The 21,055-nt window shown below is 40.8% G+C and overlaps 2 protein-coding genes across 7 annotated transcripts in view; one reads left to right on the top strand and one right to left on the bottom strand.

The window, feature by feature from the left end:
- LOC106655213 (alpha-sarcoglycan) overlaps window positions 1-7,135 on the bottom strand; it is a 16,186-nt gene extending 9,051 nt beyond the window's left edge. Inside the window, exons 1-5 of one of the 4 annotated variants that reach the window (XM_023463530.1) lie at window positions 6,958-7,135; window positions 4,195-4,340; window positions 3,991-4,130; window positions 3,666-3,841; window positions 2,958-3,059 (exon numbers count right to left, since the gene is read on the bottom strand). In XM_023463530.1, the coding sequence (XP_023319298.1) occupies window positions 2,958-3,059; window positions 3,666-3,841; window positions 3,991-4,130; window positions 4,195-4,330 (554 nt within the window). In that variant the 5' untranslated portion in view covers window positions 4,331-4,340; window positions 6,958-7,135. The other 3 variants (XM_014375486.2, XM_023463529.1, XM_023463528.1) reach the window with 3 other exon arrangements.
- Window positions 552-21,055, top strand: LOC106655212 (type I inositol 1,4,5-trisphosphate 5-phosphatase). Of its 3 annotated transcripts, XM_014375485.2 has the most exons (13): window positions 7,272-7,424; window positions 11,700-11,823; window positions 12,018-12,059; window positions 12,238-12,338; window positions 13,775-13,862; window positions 13,935-13,998; window positions 14,070-14,290; window positions 14,712-14,852; window positions 14,936-15,097; window positions 15,220-15,405; window positions 15,488-15,553; window positions 15,741-15,784; window positions 20,159-21,055. In XM_014375485.2, exons 2-12 carry the CDS (start codon window positions 11,761-11,763, stop codon window positions 15,771-15,773), a joined length of 1,167 nt encoding a protein of 388 aa, XP_014230971.1. In that variant the 5' UTR covers window positions 7,272-7,424; window positions 11,700-11,760; the 3' UTR covers window positions 15,774-15,784; window positions 20,159-21,055. The 3 variants fall into 3 exon arrangements, with proteins under 3 accessions (XP_014230968.1, XP_014230971.1, XP_014230967.1); XM_014375482.2 differs by lacking the exons at window positions 7,272-7,424; window positions 15,741-15,784; window positions 20,159-21,055 and adding exons at window positions 552-1,517; window positions 16,792-18,785; XM_014375481.2 differs by lacking the exons at window positions 15,741-15,784; window positions 20,159-21,055 and adding an exon at window positions 16,792-18,785.

Genomic DNA, 21,055 nt, shown 5'->3' with positions numbered 1-21,055 from the left:
TGGGCGAACTTGCGAGAAACGACGAGCGCTGAAATTTGTTCAAGTGACCCATGCGAGAGATGATTAAGAAGTATATAGCGACGTAGCACGACGCAAATAGAGTAGTATGTAGTAGCTGGCGCGCGTCAAATCTTGCTCGTCGCTCGAGCGCACTCGGGTAATTAGACACCAAAGAGTGCGTTTGATAAGGCTCGCCGCTGTTGCAACCAATGCAGGCTTATTAGGCGCTTCGCGCAGACTGTGACGCGCGATCGAGTGTATTACATGCGTGTGTGTATTAAGCCGTCGGCCGTTGGCGAGTCGCGTGTGTGCACGTGTGTGCATGTGTGTGCGTGTGTGTGTGTGTGTGTGTGTGTGTGTGTGTGTGCACGTGTGTGCAGGGGCACATGTATACAGGATGATGAAGAACGACGAGAGGCCAAGGAAACAGTTAAAAGTTGGCGAATTTGCGGCGCGCTCGACTCTACGTCATACGTAATGTGCGTAGACTACGACGACGATGACGACGTGGAGGAGTAGGCAGGCAGCGTACGATATATAACAGTATATAAAGGAAAAAGCTGGTGGCGCGCGCGAGCGAAAGAGAGGGAAGAGTTAGGTCGCAGTCGGAGCTGCGGCCAGCGACCGACTACGCGAACCATTAACGCGCCAGCGAGCGAGCGAGAAAAAGACGAAACGAACGAAGCAAGAAAGATACGAGACTGCCGAGTCCAATATTCGAGTGCTTCGAGTGCTTCGGCTGGTTTGGAGCAGGTCCCATGCACGAGGTCGGAGCTCGCGCGCGCCACTAGCAGCGTGGTTCGGCGCGACCGGCTTGCAGCGAGGCGCCGTCAAAGCGCTGCATCTCGGGCGCGCTTCCTCCCTCTTGGCACCGACTGCCTGTCTGCCTGACTGACTGACTGACTGACTCGAGAACTTGGCCAATCGCTCTCCGACGGTGGAACTGGCCAGTAGTGCAGCCGCTACAAGCTCAGTCGGACTCGGCCGTTCGGTTATAAAGCTCGCTCGGGGCTCCTCCGCGACAACGTGCCTCGCTATACGAGATCTAGGCCGTGTCTGTGTGCAGTGCGTGTCAGCCAAGTGCATCGGTGCGTTGCGTACGTGTGTTTCTGTGTCTCTGTGTCTCTTGTGTGTGTGTGTCTGTGTGTAGATTTCACAGTGCAGGCAGTCGAGGTGTCGCCGGTCACGCATCGGCCTCGCTCGACAACGCCAGTGGGTGTGTACAGTGCGTGCGGAACGGCAGCAGAAGCACACGCTGCTATACGCGTTTGCGGCGCGCTTACACGAGTCGGCGAGCAGACAGAGCTGCCTGCAAAGTCTCTGCGTGCGTACGTTATCAACGCTGGCAGGCGTGTTCGCGACAGATCGGGACCATGAGAGGATCGACGAAGCTCTTGGGCAACGATCGGCTGCTCGGCTACGGTCTACCGGAACTGCCCGTCGTGTCTTGCACTTTTCCGACGAATCGCCGGTCTCTCACCTAGAGCCAGCACAGCCCTCGTCAACGTCCATCTCTGGTGAGTCTCTCTCCTTATCTCGCTCCTATAGGCTCGTTTAAAACAGCACCTCCTCGTTTGCGCGTAAAAGACGCACGAAATGCGTAGTACTGCTCGTCAATCCTATTGTATACGAAGCAGCTACGAGCGTCGCGAGCGCGTGCGATCGTCGTAAATGATAAATAGTCGTAAAAATTTTCTTACCTACCTACGGCTCTTAGTTTAATATTTAACGAGTTCTTTGAACTTGTCGACGTCTACGACGATGCTCGATTCTTAAATATCTCCCTGAGAATTAGCTATACATACTTGTATATTCTTTTCCCCTTTCGCGCGCGCGACTTTATTCCTTTGCGGGTATAATAGTACGTACATTAACACTTAATTAAGATACCCTGCTCGGAAAAACAGGTCTGTGCAGCTTTATTATAAACTATATATACTCGCTCGTTTCTCTTTCTCTCTTTCTCTCTTCTCCCATGTACGTAAGCGCGCCTCTACATATTATACGTTACTTGGGTTCATTCAGCAGAAAGCCGTGGAGCCTGCACAGTGTGTTTCGCTGCTCCTTTTTCCACGACTGTTCGCGCGTGCGTATGTGATAAATACATACCAGATTGCAAATAAACCAGATTTCTATATTTATCAAAGTGCATGTGTGAGAGTCAATGGCATGTAGACTGTGTATCGCGCACACACACACACACATTTATCAGAGTCCGCCCGCACAATTCTCTCTCGCTCTCTTTCTCGTCTCGTTCAAATATTATTTCCTCTTTTTGTTATCTCGTGCCTACAAAACCAACCCGATTATAGTTGCGTTGACGGCTCTCCAAAATTAATTTCATCCCGAATAAAAAGGAAAAAACGTCGCGCGAGAGGGAAAGAGAGAGAGAGAGAGAGCCGATTTTTGTCGATGTCGCTGACCGATAACGATTTTCTCGTCGAAAAAAAAGGCCGCAACGTGCGAGCGCAAAAAATACATGCTTTGGCGACCGAGTGCATGCATATTAATGAGCATCTGCCGCTGCTTCGAGAATACGCGTAAACGTCAGTTGTACCGCGCGCTATAAAGCATTTATTATTATGTAAAAAAGTATGATCGTCGTCGTCGTCATCGGCGTCATTGACGGCTCATTATTTTTGCCGTTACTCGGGACGCTGTACAATTTATCAGCCGATTGGCGACGACGAGCGCAGACTGCGCGTACTTTTATATATGCATGCATATTTCATGAAATGCCCTCGTTTGTACATATGCTAAACATTTACGACAAGAAAGTCTACCGTGCGTCTTTGATATTCTTTTTTTTTCAACAATTACATATAGTTCGTGACGAATCAGATGACTGAGATTCTCAATGGGGTTCATACAATCTGCAGTAAATATGACACTCGGGTCAGAATTTCAAAAGTGCTTACAAACTAGGGAAAATCGTTAATCGTGCTTGTGTTACTCACCCTACTCCCTCGCCGGGTTTTAGAGGATAACGAGCACCCAATTCCACTGCCGGTGCCAAAAACGTCAGCTGCAGATCAGTGGCATTTTTCCAAATGTTTCGCCTGAAACAAGTTGCAAAAGTACGCAGAAAATGAGCACAAGTTTAAAAAATAAATATATCAGAGTCTATAGGTCGCGCGCGGCTCGTCTAAAACAAAAACATCTCTCGACGACGTCGCGAGATCTCTTTCCAAAGTGAAATATGATTTGTGCAAATGCAAAACTATCCATTTTGCTATTACAGCTGATGCTCGTATGCGTATTGACGCAAGCACGAGTCGTGCAAATGTGTGTGCGAGTCTGTGTGCGGCGGCCTGTCCACGTGCATATGTTTATGTGATAATGCATGCACATTTTGCATGTGTATGTAGATGTGCATCTATGATGCACGCGTCGTCGTCACAAAAGCTGATGAATTACGGAATGTACGTAAGAGAGATAAGAATATAGTAAATATATTCTGGCGCTACTTTGAAATTACAAGCAAAAATATTTGCTATCGCGTGCGGTCGCACTGACGGCCAAACAAATGTAACAATACTGCGGATCGTATTTCATTGAAAACAAACAGCGATTTACTCGATACATTTTACAGGATCTTTCCAAACGGTTTAGAGAATGCCCGAATCGAATCGATTAAAAGTATAGAGGTACGCAAAGCTCGTTACCTGAAAATATCAAAGAGCATCTCGGTTCGGTTGAGGTCAAACATCTCTTCGACGTTCCAGCTGTTGACTTTCAATTGAATCTGATACTTGGAGACGACGTCGCTCTCCGAGACGATAACTTCCAAGGTTTTCTCGCGCGTCTCGTAAGTTTTCTTGTTTAGAGCAATGATCTCCAACTGCGACATATATAATATAATATACACGAGAAATAGACGAGCAGCGTCATTAGCATGTCGCGCTCACATAATGCAATACAGCCTGTATATGTATTTCAACAGAAATTCTCATTTTTTCTATTGTCAACTTGGCGAGTTGCCAATATTACCTTGAAATTTTTTTGATCCTTCGGCGCTACCCCATAAAGATATCCACGATGCGTCCGCTCGCTGTAAATATAATGAATCCACGAGGGTAAATCCGGCGAATCCAGTAGCGATGCCTCGTATCTATACTCGTTTCTCCGTTCTGCAAATTATGAAAACCAATCAGTACGTTACTATTATGGTTTACGGATGAACAGTCGACTCACCATCCGAAGTCCAATTGAAGTATTGAGGTACAATGGGAATAGCAAAAACTTGTAGCGAATTTATGTTGACATCCGTTGCACAGGCGTGCTGACCCACCAGCAACACCAGACAGCACACCGAGATGATGTTGAGCATTTTTGACAATCTTGATTTGAAAAAACATTAGATAAATTCGGTACTTTTCATTGCTGTAATTGCATTTGTAAGCTTTTGATGCGCCAAGAAGGCATCGAACCTGACTTACTGCTCTCATTAGCTGTCTAGATCACAACTTAATGCTCGCGACTTATATAGTAATATGAAGCAGTGACTTCTCACGAGGCGTTCGCGGAGTGCAGCGCAGCACAATTTGTTGGAGTCGTTACTTGTGCAACTTTTTCAATGGGAAAAAGAAGGAGCGCGTTTATTTTCTCGAGTATAGAAAAGTAGAATCGTTGAAATAAAAAGCCGCGCAACCCCAGAAGACAGTTTACCCGAGGTCAATTCGAACGCATTTATTTGAGCTCGACGCGAAGAAGCTGACTCAGGTCAACGCGTACAGATATTTTTCCGGTTGGCTTTGGACGAAAAAAAAATTGTTCGGGTGCATTGTTTTGTGAGTAAAAAAAGTGCACACACGAGAGGCTCGCGGATACATTATAGCGCGTCGAACAAAGAGCAGCGGCTACAATGACTGTATATATACGCGCGTCGAGTTGAGAAAGAAAAGCTCGTGGGTATTATAATACACGCATGCTATATACGCGGGCCGCTGCGCTGCACCGCTGCTGCTGCTATGTGCTCGCGTGGCGAGACGATGACGACGACATATATATAGGATTGACGCAATTCGTTTTCTGCCTGCTTAAGTACTACGGGCTATATAGCATAATGCGTGCGCGCGGCCACGGTCATAGCCAGAGAGAGAGAGAGAGAGAGAGAGAGATCTACTCTGGGCGCTGCGCAAGAGCCGCGAAAACGATACTCTTCCACGAGTTTCGAGTATGCCTGCAGCACTTGCTGCCTGTGCAACATGTGGCGTTGAAAACAAGGGTGTCCGCGCGATCGTCTGCACACACAAAGCGGCCACTTTGCCAAACTGCATGCTTGATATTCTCTTTCGAGAATTTTCTCACCTATTTTAAGACCCAAATCAAGTGCTAGTGCGTACGTTCGTATGCCACTGCTGTTTACGAGCATTTCACATGCATTTTAGCGAGAGTTATAAATAATTCATATTTTTTAACGCGAAAAATCTTCGGCCAACTAACTTAGGCCAGGCAACGAACCGATAATATTAATGTCGACGTTTTTTTTTTATTGTCGAAAACGAGGCAGCCTGAAATGTTTGCATTTTCAAAATTTGACACCGAGTCGTCGGTATTTTTCTAACAAAATTTATGCTAAAGAAATTCTTTACTCGTTAATTTACGTCGTAAATTGATTGAAAAGTTCACACGGTGTCGCGTTGCAGTTAGCCAGAGTTCATTGATTCGACAATCATGCTATACAATTTTATTAATGGGCATTAGCGATGTATATGTGCTCACTAACATATTTGATGAGCTGGAATAAAAACAATCGTGTTGCCTTTCAATAAAACGTTTCTGATTTCACTTTTTATTTTATTTCATTTCATTTTTCTTAACATTAACTCGTTTCATTAATCACGTTCGTCACACGTGATGTGAAAAATTTAAAGCCTACGAAATTCATGAATGAATGCAACGTTGTTGACGCTTCTTTCAGATTCTAATGATAATATATTCTATACATTGATGTAAACAATATAGATGCTCTTTGGTTTGTTTATTTGTTTTGATTATCTCGAGCTAATATCAGTTTTTATCTACTTGAAAAAATTTAATTGTAAAAAGTCAAGGTAATCGGAAATATCAGACAAGGTTGTTTTTACGACCTTACGTTGAAAAATATTTTTTAATCCTCGGTCGATATACGATATCACTTAGAAATAGATAATTAAAATTATTCGTGGCTTTATTTATTATCATATTGTGCATTGAAAAGTAGAACTTTTTGTATGCAAGATTTAAATAATTGAAACAATAAATTTGAATCGATAAATTCTTTCTAGTGGTTATTCATACATAGATTCAGATGCATGGATAAATCTAAATTTTCTTGTCCAGCAGTAGAATGGCTAGACTTGGCGTAAACAAAGAGCGCGCATTCGATTGACAAAAAATCAAGTGTAAGCTCAATTGAAAAATGTGGCGAAACGGGTAGCTTATAAATATACATGCACAAATAGTACAATATAAGTGAATGAAAAATGTAAATGGGATTTGAAAGGTGAAGCGTATACACGTTGGAGAATAAACAGCGTGGACGAACGCTTCGCACGGGAGAATTTCTCCTTCTCTCCCCCCCTCCAGCGGTGTCGAGCTCGCGCGAGCTTGCGCCCTCGGCGCGCTCGGGGCTAGTCTTTATCGACTCCCAACGAGCTCGAGCCTATATTTCGCGCTTACTCACTAGCGGAAGAGATCGAGCTCGCTGCTGAAAGAGCCGACCGCAAGAAGCAAAATAAGGATCAGTGTTTTACTCACGGGGTGAGTGGCCTGCAGAAGTGGTCGAGCTCGCAGCGGTTGAAAATCGGACTCGAGGAAGAGCTTGCGACGAGGGAAGGGTCGGGCGCAATAGTCTGCGGCGAGGATCGACTACGCGCTGGTGGCTGCGGCGAGCTCGGGCTGCGCACTCGGCTCTCGACGCCGCTGAGCGAGGCAGACGCGCGCGCAGCCTCGGCTACATATATATATATATACCTGCCACTCGTGTTGGCGAGTTCTCATAGACATATATCGATGCCGTATGCCTAGGAAGCTATGGACAGGCACGAGGCGTGCGCGCGATGCATCATTGCTAGGCAGACCATCGGAGCCGAGAGTTCGTACGACTAGTCACCCCGAATTGGTCGGCAGCGAAGCACAGCTCGAGTCTGGGACAAGAAGAGGCAGATGCTCGCGTAGAGGCCAGTACGCCCTCCCGCGGCACATACTCAGCTCGCCCTTCTCTCCGTCTCGTCCCTCGACTCGTTACTTTGCCTCTCGTGTCGCTTCGCAATATAACGTGCCTCAGTCATAGCTGTATTGTGAACGATCAAAGTTCACCTCCGTGTTGTTGTTGTTGTTGTCGTTCGTCGATTTGACAGCTGTCCGTACGGCTCGAGTCGTTGTCGCCGTAGTCCTCCTCATCGTCGTCGACGGAAGGGACCCACAAGCTCGTGTCTGGGGTGAGCCAAAACTTTCGATAGTATATTCCTGTAGATGTTGAAGCTCGAGCTTTTCTGTATTTTCAACGGCAACGGGAGCCTAATTTTGCCGGGCTAATTCCTCTATTTGTACATAAGTTACGTTTAAAGTACATAGTCAACAGAGAGCTAGGCTCAAGACAATCGTTCGAGTCGCTCGTGTAACGACGTTATGTTTATATAGATCATGCCAGAGCAAAGCGCGCCAAATTACGATGAACTTAATTTAAGAGCTTGGCACGATTTATACACTTTTACTTTTGCATGAAACGCTACGACGTGCGCGGGTGCCTAGGCTGTCGCCCGTTGCAACAAAGTTCACTAAACGCTCGCTAAACGATTGCGATAAATTTTTTATTTGTGCATGTATACATAAATGTGTATCTCACATCGCGCCCGCGTATACTCCCATACACGAGCTATATACGACTCGACGATAAAGTCTTTAGGCGAACTCGCGAGCATCCAATGTCCATGTGTATATGCTTCTAACACAAAGCTTCTATAATGTTATAACCGCACACACCCGCTGCGGCCGGTTTGATTTAATAATAATAACATTGTATAATGACACTCGGGCGGAAGCCGTACGTATGAAACTTGCAACATCATTTATAAGCTTTCCCGTGCCCGAGTTCAAAGACACGCTTAAGGAAAAATTTTTCAATGTTTTACCCCGGCTCGATACTCGTTTTACGTCCCAAGAACCCGATATGTGAGATTTATACCCCTTTTGGAATGAGCGAATATTTTACCTCAACGTAGCACTTTTTGTCATCAATCGATGATATACTGATAATAATTTTCCGTGCCTGCACTTTGTGCCAAAGAAAATAGCCGAGCGATAAAAAGTACAGATCGATATCGTCCCATTTTTTTACCATTAAAAATACCCGTGAGTTAAGTCATTGATAATCGATGCGCTATGTTTATAGCACGTAGTCGCAGATTCTTTAAAAATATTGTCAATTCATATTTGTCAATTTAAAGATTAGGATCGATGTAGAACGAGGTTTTAATATCATTTGAAACGCTGTGGTACTTTTTTCAAAGAAAATTTAATATTTTATCGTTGTCGAGCAAAGCACTGAAAAAAATAACACGATTGTCAAATTTGGAAAAAAAACTTTGCCCGCTCCATTAGGAACGGATGCAGAAATTGAAAGAAAATGCGTAACGGTCGTGTACACAGCGATCACTCCTTAGCGAAATGTAGCGATTACTTCATTGTAAACATAAGATAGGTCGTAACAATCGATCGACAGATCGATCGACGAATAACATCATCGACGGATCATTTACGCGTGGAACAATTCGAGCTCGGCTCATCGCGCTCTCGGTAGCGCGCCACAATCCGCGCGCATTTTATGTATACAACGCGCGGGAAGATATAATGCGCCTAGAGAAACAATTGCATCAAGTGCTGCCATTGAGGCCGCTGCCACAAACGCACGACGTGCGGACCGATTGGTCGAATGAAAATAAAACGTTAATTCAGTCAAGGACGAAATATATTGCACGGCGAGAGAGAGAAAGAGCTTTTCCTTCACCGCCAGCACTACCGCAAAGTGTCAGTGAGCCGCATCAGTCGTACCCGAGTGAGAGAGAAAGATATAAATAATTCGCGCGCGCGAGAGCGAGAGTAGAAACGCAAATGCACGCTCGATAATCGTATGCGCGAGCTGCGCTTTTATTATATGTACGTGTGCGCGCATGCGAGATTAACTTCCGCGAATCGATACAACGTCTATTCTGAGACTTATCCGAAGAAAAAAAAAGCAGATTGAAAAGACGCGAAGCCCTTTGGCTAACTGCCATCCTAGTCGACGCGTCCTTACAATCAATTTTGCACGTGAAAACATTCGCGCAAGCTCGGTGGATTTTTCTCGGGCGAGCGACAAAAAGCTCGAGTTTATGAGCCGATTGACGTTTGTATCGAGCGCTGCACACAAAGTGTAGAATTTCTCCGCAAATGCTCGCGGATAAAGAGATGACTCGCGAAACAAAGTGTGTACGCGGCTTCGAACGGAACAGCTCGAGCGCCAGAATCAACAAGTATACAAACAGAAGCGACGAAAAAGCCAAGCGGCGCCGATTCGTGCGCGGCAACGTGGCCTCGATTACAGCTACCTATAAAAGTTGAACCTATATCCATGTCTAGATAGTAGCACTGCTAGTCGGGCTGTGCACAAGTGTGCGTGTGCAAGGCTCAAAGTACCTACTACCCCCTCGAGCCGAGCCGTCGCAAAAAGAATAATAAAGTTTTCTCGGTCTTTTCCAGCGTTTTCTCCTTTTTTTTTCACCTCGAAAGCTTCCGCTTGGATAATGAAAGCTCGGCACGTCCTTAAACTCTCGCGCGCAACGATATATAGCTCGCTTCGACGCGAGCCAATTATAGCTCAGTTCTCCACGCGTGTACGAACGTGCGTGCCCTTACATACAGATATATTATGCACGACTCGATACGCGAGCAAGAGCTCCAACTGGACTGCGTGGCATGTGCGCGAGGATCGAATATAGAGTTTGCCTCGCCGCTGGCTATTAAGCTCGCTGAAAGGGTGAATCGATGTCGAGCCTCGGCTTAACATGTCATGTTTAGCGAGCTCGCAACGCACGCGTAGGCAGCGCATAATCGCGCAACGGGTACAAAGCTGCGCTATATACGGCACTGTCTATCGACGTTTGCGGCTGCAGGCGTGGTCACTCTCACTTGGCGCGATCCTAGTGCACACTCTGTGCAGCCGGTGCCTGACAAATGAATCGATCCGCAAGCTCCAGCGGATGCGCTTCGATCTTGTCGCGTTTCTGCATTTTTCTGACCTCACCGTCGATCAGATTATACATACTCTTGAACATCTTCGGATAAGTCACCAAGTATCCTGCTCCTACCTAGTACCTCCTGCACGTGTACTGAGAACTTTGCATAAATAACAAGTAGTATACTATTAGTGTTATTAAGATCATGTTTACTCGTCATATATAGAGACAACCCTTTTTACGCTGACTCGTGAATTACAGCAGTCGCAAAATTGAACTCGAACGAGTTTACATTTAACTTACACCTACATAGGTGTATACATAACATATATACCGAAGCAGAGGAGAACTCATGCATATTGAACGGCAGCAAATTTCAGCCCTACATGCATACGACGAGTCTGGATACGATTGCACGCGTGTTCGTACGAAGCTACGGCTGGCCGTGCAGAGCTACAGCCACGCGAACCGATATATTATATTGCATTGTCTCTTATCTGGCTGCACAGCGTCGCACACGTTATAGGGCCTCGAAACATATAGAATTGCGTGCACGAAGCTGTCACGCGCGCAAAACAGGGTGACGCCGATTATTTGTCGCGCACGAGACTCGCATGACTCTTACATATCCACTTCGTGTAGCAGATTCGTAAATTATTATCCGACTGGTATGGCGCATAAATGCTTACTTTGTTGAGATTTTCACTGACTTTCCTCTTCCCAACTTTACTCGCTGCGAGTCCGAGACTCGGGCTAAAGAACCACCACGGTACAGTAGAAAAACTCACGCGTTCAAGCATAAAGAAAGCAATTAGTCCCGTACGAGCTGTTAATTTTTTTCCTTCTCTCGCTTAATTACAAAAGTTCGGAAGCGCATCTTTAGTCTTGTAATTGAAAAACTTTAAATCCGTGTATTTTGTCGACAATTTGTTTGTGTGGCCGTAGTTATCGAAGAGACAAGCATTTTCAATTGCGCTTTTTATTATATAAATAACCAGTGATCGGTTACGAGTATTCTAACTAAACATTTTCCTTATTTTCATGAATTTTTTTTTGCAAAAAAATAAATATTTGATGAAATATTGATCGGTTTTGAATGTAATTTGTACTAACATTCACATTATTTTGGCTGACATATTTTGAATTCCTATTTTGTTTTTAGAAATTACACGATAGTCAACTACGAAAAAGCGCTATTTTTTTAAACGTTATTCATCAAATCGCTTGTCTGGAACAATGATGCAGTGCTCATATTCTATTGTTCTTATAAGTGTCAAACACATTTTACATATTTAACTCAGACCGGCATATAAAGTGATATTTGCAACTCATTATGAGCCTATTCTCAACTCCATATTTGATATCTTATTTTCAATTATACTTAACAGTATTGTAATATTTTTAAAATTCGGAGAAAAATATTCTTGAATTAATATTTATTTATAAATAATAAAAAATTGAATAACCAACATTTCTAAAATTTATCTATTAAAATTTCAGACGAAGAAGTATTGGCAATTAAAAGAAAAAGTAGAAACCATCTCTGAGAGAAACAGCGGAAATGTCATCGAGCGATGTTCCGTTTCTGCTTATCACCGCTAATGTCGGGAGCATCTTCGAAGAGGTAAGTTAAGGAAATCAGAATAATTTTACCATTTGAAGTACTTTCGAATTAACTAGATGAATGTGAAAATCAAGCTCAAGTACGAAATTTGATTCCACGTATTAATATGTGAAATTAATTTCGGTTCAATAAGTTTAAAAAATAGCCTTAATTTAACTCCAAATCTGTTCAAAACACAATTACTTTTTTTCCAGCCGAGTACTATGCTAAAATTATGGACCGAAGAATTTTTATCGGTAAGTTTATAACAAATTATAATAAAATTTCCCGTGAGAAAACTAATATTATTATTATTATTAAATATATAGCCGCAGTGAGCATAATACAAATCGATCGACTGATTTTTCTATAATTAGGTTGCTATATATTATATATTAATCAAGTTACAAACTTATGAGTTAATTTTTATTCTAGACAATAGCTCGGCTCGATCCGAAATTCATCGCTCTTCATTGCCAAGAAGTCGGAGGAAAAAATTATGCCGAGAGCATGCGCCATGTAGAAGAATTTGTGAGGTACTTGCATTTTATTTAATTTAACAGCTCTTTTTTCTAAACATTTACACATATCGTAACGTGAGAGGATGAAAAGAAAGGGAGAGATAGAAAGAAGCATTTTTCATTTTACTCCCTTGGCCTAGATTTAAATAAAGAGTAAATCATGCACCTTTCAGTGAGTACGTGCAACTCTCGCATCGTGGAGCTGTATAACAATATCGGCTCGCAAAGGCGTAAAAGCAGGCAAGCTTCGCCAACGACCTAACTGCTTGATTAATATTTTCATGTTGCTTGAATTTAAATATAATCTACGTCAAAATAGATGCATCAACGATAGGCAAGCTCATTTGTTCGATAATCGCGAGAACCTTCGTTATAAGAACGGTACACAAGGACGAAACTTGACTAAATAAATATTCAAAAGCTCAAATTACTCATACAAAATGCTACATGTCAAATATTAAATAAAATAAATAATAATACAAAAAGAAAAAGCGCAGCCATATTAAATGACATACAAGTTGGAAGTCTCTCATCCGCAGAGCCTAAAGCGCTCTCTAACTGCAGCTGATTGGCCCCGTGAAATTGGCTAACTTTCATCCCTCTGGCAGCAAGCCGAAACGAGGTCATCCTAATGTGCAGAGGGCCGCGCGTCCGTCGCCCGCGGAAAACATGTATACCGCTATACACGTATACGCAAATCGCACAATGAGCACGGAGAGTTACGTTTGATAGGGCGCAGAGCCATGTATCGTCGCCACCGTGTGGTTTTCCATGCAATAAGCCTCGTCGGTCGTGGTCGCGAGCGAGTAAGCTTGGCTCTCGCGACGCTCGGCTCCATTATATTCCCATATCGATTTCGATAAACGTGTACGTATGAGCGAGCTCGTCGGCAAAGACTCGAGAGTTAGATCATCGACGCGCAAAAATACGAGAGATTAAAATAAGCTGCAAGTGTTTACGGCATTATGATGATGATGACGATGATGATGACGCTTCGTCGGAGCTTATACTCGTATCAGCCTGGAGAGAGATAGTTATGTAGCCTCGTATAAAAGCTTAAAACGGCAGATATTCATACGGGGTCGTGCCCGGGAACGATGAAACTATCGTCGACCGTAAAGCAGCTCGACAAACTCTACTCACGAGTACTCTGCTCAACGATACAAAAAATATATCCATCCTCCTGCAATTAATTCAAGCTTACTATCCTTTCATTGTATCGACTACTTTACGCTGTAACAATTTACCTATACAAGAAACTTTTAATTAATTTTCCTGAGGAAAAAATACCAAAGCCAGCATAGAAGTGAACATTTTAAAATTCTTATCGGTTATTCGTACTATAGATTACATTCTGAAACAAGTACGCAAAATTACGCTAAAAATGTCCTATAAAGCATCGATAGCACAGTGCAGTTGATTAATCATAAAATCTTTAATGCATTTATTAGATTGTTGATTTCCTCCGAAGAACTACGACTATTCGACAAAGTGAGAGTCTTTCTCGACGAAGATTTTTCGTCAGCAGAACATTTTACTGTGAGTACCAATAATAAATAACGTTTCATTGCGCCGTAGCAACAATAACTCACAATGACGAATCGTTTTCAGGCCCTTGGAAACCTATACTTTGCGCATGAAAGTTTAACCGACGTACAGCTTTGGGACTTTAAAGGTATCATTAAATTTATTATCTAATTTTGCTCGAAAATAGGCACTTTTAAAAAATGTATTATGTACCTGCAGCGGGAGTTTTTGAACCGGCAACTGGTACGGAGATTCATTCGGGCAATATCGAAACCGTGCCAACGAAAGAAAAGGCGAAATTTCCTCAGGATTTTTTTCCTGAGTGCAAGTGGTCTAGAAAAGGGTTTCTCAGGACTAGGTGGAGCATCAATGGAACTGTCTTTGATCTCATAAACATTCATCTTTTTCACGATGCCAGTAATTTTATCGCCATGGAAACAGTGAGTTTACGCGTGATTCACGTATATATAACCAGTTTCAATCAAAATGCTGTCATTTTCTCCAACTATTTATATAAAGCACAAATATTTCTTGACAAATAATATCATTTTGATAGGGACACAAATGACATCATTCGAGCCCCACGTCTCATTTGAAAATGTATGTTCTGTACTTGCTTATCTAGTGTCAGTCATCATGTGTATTAATAAATTCATCTCGGTAATGTTCCCCTCACACAAATGTTTATCTGATAAATTCTCGAATGAAAAATATTTTTGATGTGGGATTAGGGAATTCATGGAAGAAATCAGTTAAGCTAAATTAAATAAACTTTCATTAAATCAATCATTAAATTGGAAATATTTTACCTTTTATCGTACAAATACTCGAATAAAATAAATTTTTTTCATCTTCTAATAGTTCCCGTCAGTGTACAGTAAAACTCGTCGCAGAGCTTTGGAGCATACATTAGATAGGTTTCACAATGATAATTATCCGAATGTACCCTACTTCGTATTCGGTGACTTTAACTTCAGAACGGATACGGCCGGTGTCATAAAGGTGAGAATTTTTGAAGTAGAAAAAAAGTTTTTGAATTCGTGCATTTAACTTTATTGAAACAAATCTGTCGTTTCCAACTGCAGAAACTCACCACGGATACACGAGAGAGTCAAACATCGAACAAAGGTACCTTGTCAAAATTACAATTCCACAACGAGAACGACGACGTGATTCTGAGTCTCGGCAAGAAAGAGTTTAAGCATCATCACCATCAAACGGTCTTCTCTGAAGACAGCGGGGAATGGGTGAGCTCATAATTATAATGTTTAGTTTAAATAAATTTGAAAATCAGTTTATTGGTAGAATACTCTTTGATCTGACTGTCCACCATTGAATGTAAAATTAAAACACTTTCCGCAAATTGCAGTTGCGAGAATACGATAAGGAGATGTCCGATTTCGAAGATAGACTATTCGAGTTTCCGATCAAATTTGTGCCGAGCTACCCATTCGAAGAAGACGTGAAGGAAGGGACAAGTTATATGCAGACGCGAGTACCAGCTTGGTGCGATCGGGTCCTGATGAGTCCTACCGCAAAGTCTCTAGTCAAAGACGTAAGTAGTTGGTCGATATTTTTAAGAAATTTTTGTAATGTAACACACGATTACTCATGTGATGGTTCTCGAATGTCCACAGTTATCAGTTCCAAATTCCACCGAATATGGCATCATTGGTCCGGAAACTTGCATGGGCGATCACAAGGTGAGTTATCAAATTTATTAACCTTTACTTCACAAAAAATGCTCAAGTCCGTGAAAGAAAAAACCTTTTACTCACACACTTTGTGATTGTTTGAACTATCCTGTTAAAAAAAAAAACTTTAACATGATACACAGTAAATGAATGAATAATTCTCATGCATACATTTTAATGTACGATTTGGGTGCAGCCTGTTTTTCTGCTGTTCCGAATGAGTATCTAAGCGTCGTTAAGGTACTTATTAATTTCTTCATTTTGGTTAAAAGTATCTGTTTGTTCTCATTGTATGATATATATATTTGAATATTTTTAATCTGTTTTAAATTTCATCGTTATTATTCAGTTTTGGTATTAAGATATATTTATACGTCTTGTATAGCTACTTTTACCTTGCCCGAAATCTTACGTGTATTTTAATGATATGTTTCCTTTGATTGTTTGATAATTTCTTTGCCAATTTATCACCTAATGCCAGAAATCGTAACATTATACGTACATATAGATGTATTTAAAAGCATCCACACACATACCACCTGAACTTCACATAGATTTTCCAGCTTTCCTTTGTTATTCGACACGATCTACATTCTGTCAATCTCGCTTCTAGTTTAAACCTCATTTAGACTTTACAATTAAGTTAGTTATCGTTTTGTATCAACCGTAAGGACCTGTGATAATCCTAAAGATCGTTACCCCCAAACATAGTGAATTTAATTTTTTGAAAAAAGATCACTTGAAATTAAGAGTAAAACTTATATCTTGAGTTGGAGATATTTTTCATTAGATAAATGCATGGCTCGTCAACCAGATTTAGTGAAAATATTCAATAATTATAGTAAAATAGATTTTGAATCTCACTCGATTGCTGATGAATAAAGAAATACGTAACCTTGCTTGAATCTCAATTTATAGACTCAAGATAATAACTTAAACAATGGACAATCATTAACAATAAAAATTTCGTTAATACTTTTAAATATTTGAAAATTAAAAAAAAATGTCATTCAATGGTTTTTTCCATTCAATTGCGATTTGGTTCCATAAAATAATTGTATTTCGATCTCTAAATTTGTCATTCTAGTCATGCCTCAACACGTGAACTCGTTTAGTTGCTTGCATAATAGTTGGTTCCGAGTTTAAAGAAACGGAAAAAATGTAAATTTACAAGCTCATACGCTCATTCTGATTTGATAACATGTGTAAGAAAAAGTGTAATTTTGTGTAATGTATGTTAATTGCAGCCGGTGTATCTGAAGGCCAAGCTGATCTCGGACGCAGGTATGATTAATTGCTGCAGCTCGCCTAATCCCGAGCAAAACTGCTTCCGCGTGCCTGAGAGCTACAAGTTGCCTGTACCCCGACCCTTGAATCCCTTACTGAATCCGTTGACGGTAGTTTTAAACGAAAGCCACGAGCAGCCGCACAATTTGAGGCTCAGCATGACAGCTCGCTATAATTTCCCGGCGCAAGACTCCAACTTCCTGCTCGCAGTACCCCTCAAGCATGATCCTTACACCCCGGACAGCATGGACAGTTCGAGTCCCACTGCCCTGCCCCAAATATCCTCGGATCAGCAAGAGCAGTCGCAGCAAGAACAGCAGCAAGAGCAGCAGCAAGAACAGCAGTCGCAGGCGTCGACCGAGAGCCAACACAGGGATCGCGCGGTACCGGCGGCTCTGCTCAAGTCCAAGCTCGAGCTCATCGCTCAGGAGTTCGAGGAGGAGGAGTCGCGAGAGCACGAGGCCGGCTCGGCCGAGCGCAGCGATCACCGGAAAAAGAGCCGGGCCAGCTACGAGGACGTGTCGTGGCAGCGCTCGCATTTGCTCACCAGAGCCTGGCTCGAGGGCGAGGGCCAGCAGGCTTACCACTCGTTCGGCGACGAGCTACGCGCCCCGGCGAGCCAACGCGAGCAGCAGTGCCAGCAGTCCGAAGAGCTTCTGGATGCAGCAGCCTCGCAAGCCGATCCGTCCCCCGACGCGATACCGCGGATAGCCATCATCAACGCCAGCGACTTCGCGTCCAACTCGGGCTCCGTACGCCACTCGCAAGCCGACGACTGCGATCAAGATCAGGCGTGCGCCTCGGCCCTGACCACTTGCAGTAAATCCGATCAGCAGCTCGAGGCGTCCACCTACTCGAATCAGAGGACGAGGAGCCTCAGCGGCACCGACTCGCGGGCAACGGCCAGTGTGGCGGTCGAGGACGAGCACAACAACGAAGAGTCCATATCAAACAGCAATGACGTAATTGACAAAGATGAAGACGAGGGTAATTCCAAGGACGACTCGTCCAAAAGCGAATCACTGAAAAGTCAAGCCATCGGCGACAGCCCTAAACAGAAGAGAAGTAATAACCTAGCCCAGAGGATAAGGAAAAATCTCATCGTAAGGAGCGGCGAACGCTGCAAAACTTGCTGTGTGCTATCCTGACCTAAAGTAGTGATTCATTACTGCAACCGCTCTTTGACTGATAATCGTTGCACTTTTTATCGTAAATGACCAAACACGCCTTTTTTATTTTTAGCCAGTATGTCAATTCGTGACTTATGTAGTACAGTGAAATACGTACATAAATTCACACGCTAACTGTAGTAAGCAATTTTTTTATTAATATTTACCTAAGGTATCGTAACGAATCTATTGTTTGTTGAATTGATTTGCGCGATTTAGTATTTTTTTTCATCATTATTATTCATTTGTTCGCGTTTTATGAGACGTCTGAACAAGTGTCATCTTGGTTCATACGAATCAATTTAAGTACAATTTATCAGTCACTGCAGTATTCCAATTAAATCTGTAGCAAATATCCTATGCCATGCTCCCTTGCCATGCTAAATTACAGGTCGAAACATTACTTCTTATGACCACGTTTTGACTAGTACGCAGAGAGTAGTTTTATGTCTTAGTTAATTAAAATTATGTAAATAATATACCTTGGTATATTTTTGTGGTAGCCACGTGAACAACTATATTGCGTTGACAAAATATGCCAAATTATTATCAATAGGTTCCTGAACAAATAAATGGAATATTTTTCATTCCATAAAAATCGAGTATTAAAATATTTGCATGGTTTTAGCCAGTTTTAAGCTAACTTTTACTTGAAAAACACTCCATCTTTCGTTGAAAGTTAACTATTGTAATTAAGAAAATGAATATTTTTAATTGTCAATGCTTAAGTAAGTAGTTGATAATTTTTTTTATTCGTACAATCATCCTTTAGATGTAAACACAAAAATTAACAGAGTATTATTTAACTTTATGATATCATAAAATAAAAAAACAGTTAATTTCGAAAATTAAAAAGACTGCGCTTCCGACAAATAAATGAAAATTAACCAAAACAATAAAATTATGACAAATCAAAATAACCATTACTTGCTTTTATCTTAAATATTGATGTAAACTGGATAAAACTGCCAAAGCTGTAAAGCGTTTAGTTATAAGATTTTTTTTATTTCAACGTGAATGTAATATGTGCCTTGTTTTTTCGAATTCTATGTGTTCCCAATCGACGTATGCATTGTTTATTTAATGAGTTAATCAAGATAATATATTATTTTTATAAATTACAAGAGTAGCCTTATAAAAATTTTGACATTTAAAATTGACTTACTGTAACAAAATTTCATTCAATAAATTAGCATTCAGTCTAAAGAAAATAAAAAATTTTCAAAATTATATGCTTTTTGGCAATAATAGTACTTTTTGTTTATATTTATATATTTTGTATATATGTGTATAAAAATAACAAGTCAGTGATTATTTTTACTAAATTAAAGTTTTATGTAAATTTTATCACTAGTAATTAATGATCTTTATTTTTATGAGAAACCAAAAAGCGAATTATAAATTTATTATAAAAATTATACATGTGATGCATTTTATGTATAAACTTACTGCTTACAATTTTTCGATACTGTTATTATATTTTAAGTTAATGAAAGTAGAAACATTTTTTTTTGTTTTTTATAATAAACGACATCTCATTCCTTAAAAATATCAAATATATTTGCGTATTTTTCATAAAAAAATCATTCAATTTGTACTTTTTACATTTATTTGCCTCATTTCAATATTTTACAATTTCGATTGTTCCTCAAAAATATGATTATGTTTGCACTAAATTTTTTCCCATGTACTTAATTTTCAAAAGTGTCAATGTAATCAAGTTTTTATCGTAGATGTTTGAGTAGTTTGACGTTGTAGTTACTTAGTCAAATTTTTCAATTGTTTGTTGAATTTCTTACCTTTGCATGCTTTTGAAGCGTAAAAATATTAATCATGAATAAAATATTTAAAAACAGAGGAGTAGAAAAGTATCTCTTCAAGTGTATTATAATTGTTATTTGCATTTGCCTTATAATTACTAATTCCAGATAAATTTAATAATTTTTTGAAAGTAATCTTTGAGATCATGTTAATTCCTGCACGTAATTTTATGTAATTTCTTTGCATATACTTGAAATGTTCTCTTTTTGGATAAGAAAATGCAAAGGGCGAAAGTTTAAATTATGAAAAAAATTATAATTGTCCAAAGTAACGATCAGAAAATAGTATAATGTGATTGTTAAACATCATATTGACTGCACTGAACGTACCTGCACAGACTTGGATCCTTGGAAGCCTGTCGAAGTATTGAGATGTATGCAGGGATTAAGCGGTTCCCTCCACAGAACTGACTCGTATCAGCGTCAACAGCAGCAGGAAAATCATCATGAGGAAAATGGGGCTTCGATCGGCAGCAGCACGCGATATATCCACGTTAAGCACAGAGCAGACTCGACTGTGAAAATTTTTCGCGAGACCACCGTTTGAAACTGCAGTGGAGTGTTCACCTTCGCGTAGCTCTTGCTGGCACTCAGCAGTGATTTCGATTTTAATTAATAATTATTGTTACTATCACTTAATTCCAATGTTGCATGAAACCTCACAACCAAGCCTTTTGAAATTTTTTTCGGACCCAAAAATGAAAAAAGTTGCAGTTTCGGCCCTTTATGTAGTCATTTACACCACCCCTAAGATGGAAATTCCTAAAAATTAAAAACGTCAAATTAAAAAGAGTTTAACGAAACCATCTTTTTTAATTTAAATGGCAATGTAAAAGACTCGTAGCTTCCCTATTCTCATTTTCAGGTCTGAACAAACTTTTAAAAGCTAAGAAGTTAAATTCCATGCAACTGGAGAACTAAGGGACAAACTTATAATAAGTATACACTTCGAACATTCCGTAAGACATTTGAATTCACGGAAAATTTCGTATGCAATAATATTGTTTTATTTTTTCTATTGTTGTAGCTTCGAATCCATTTACACCAAAAAATTATTTTCGGAATGTATACATTGAAAAAGAATTCAATAATGTTTTGGCAAAGACCCATTGATAAAATATTTGTATGAATTTCAACAAATTTTACTTTTTATGTAAAGATTGAAGATATAAAAAATTGTAGTTCAAGATTGCTTAGAATGACTCGTAAATACAGAATGTTTGTTTATAATATAA

This window comes from Trichogramma pretiosum, unplaced genomic scaffold (genome assembly GCF_000599845.2).
Source record: "Trichogramma pretiosum strain Unisexual culture from Peru unplaced genomic scaffold, Tpre_2.0 scaffold99, whole genome shotgun sequence".
NCBI classification, from domain to species: Eukaryota; Metazoa; Arthropoda; class Insecta; order Hymenoptera; family Trichogrammatidae; genus Trichogramma; species Trichogramma pretiosum.
This window is presented reverse-complemented; position numbering and strand designations above follow the sequence as displayed.

Excerpts from the sequence above, each read along its gene's own strand:
- LOC106655212 (XM_014375482.2), top strand. The coding sequence starts at position 11,761 with ATGTCATCGAGCGATGTTCCGTTTCTGCTTATCACCGCTAATGTCGGG. Across the intron at positions 11,824-12,017 it reads TCGGGAGCATCTTCGAAGAG|CCGAGTACTATGCTAAAATT; the intron begins GTAAGTTAAGGA and ends CTTTTTTTCCAG. Across the intron at positions 13,863-13,934 it reads CGTCAGCAGAACATTTTACT|GCCCTTGGAAACCTATACTT; the intron begins GTGAGTACCAAT and ends AATCGTTTTCAG.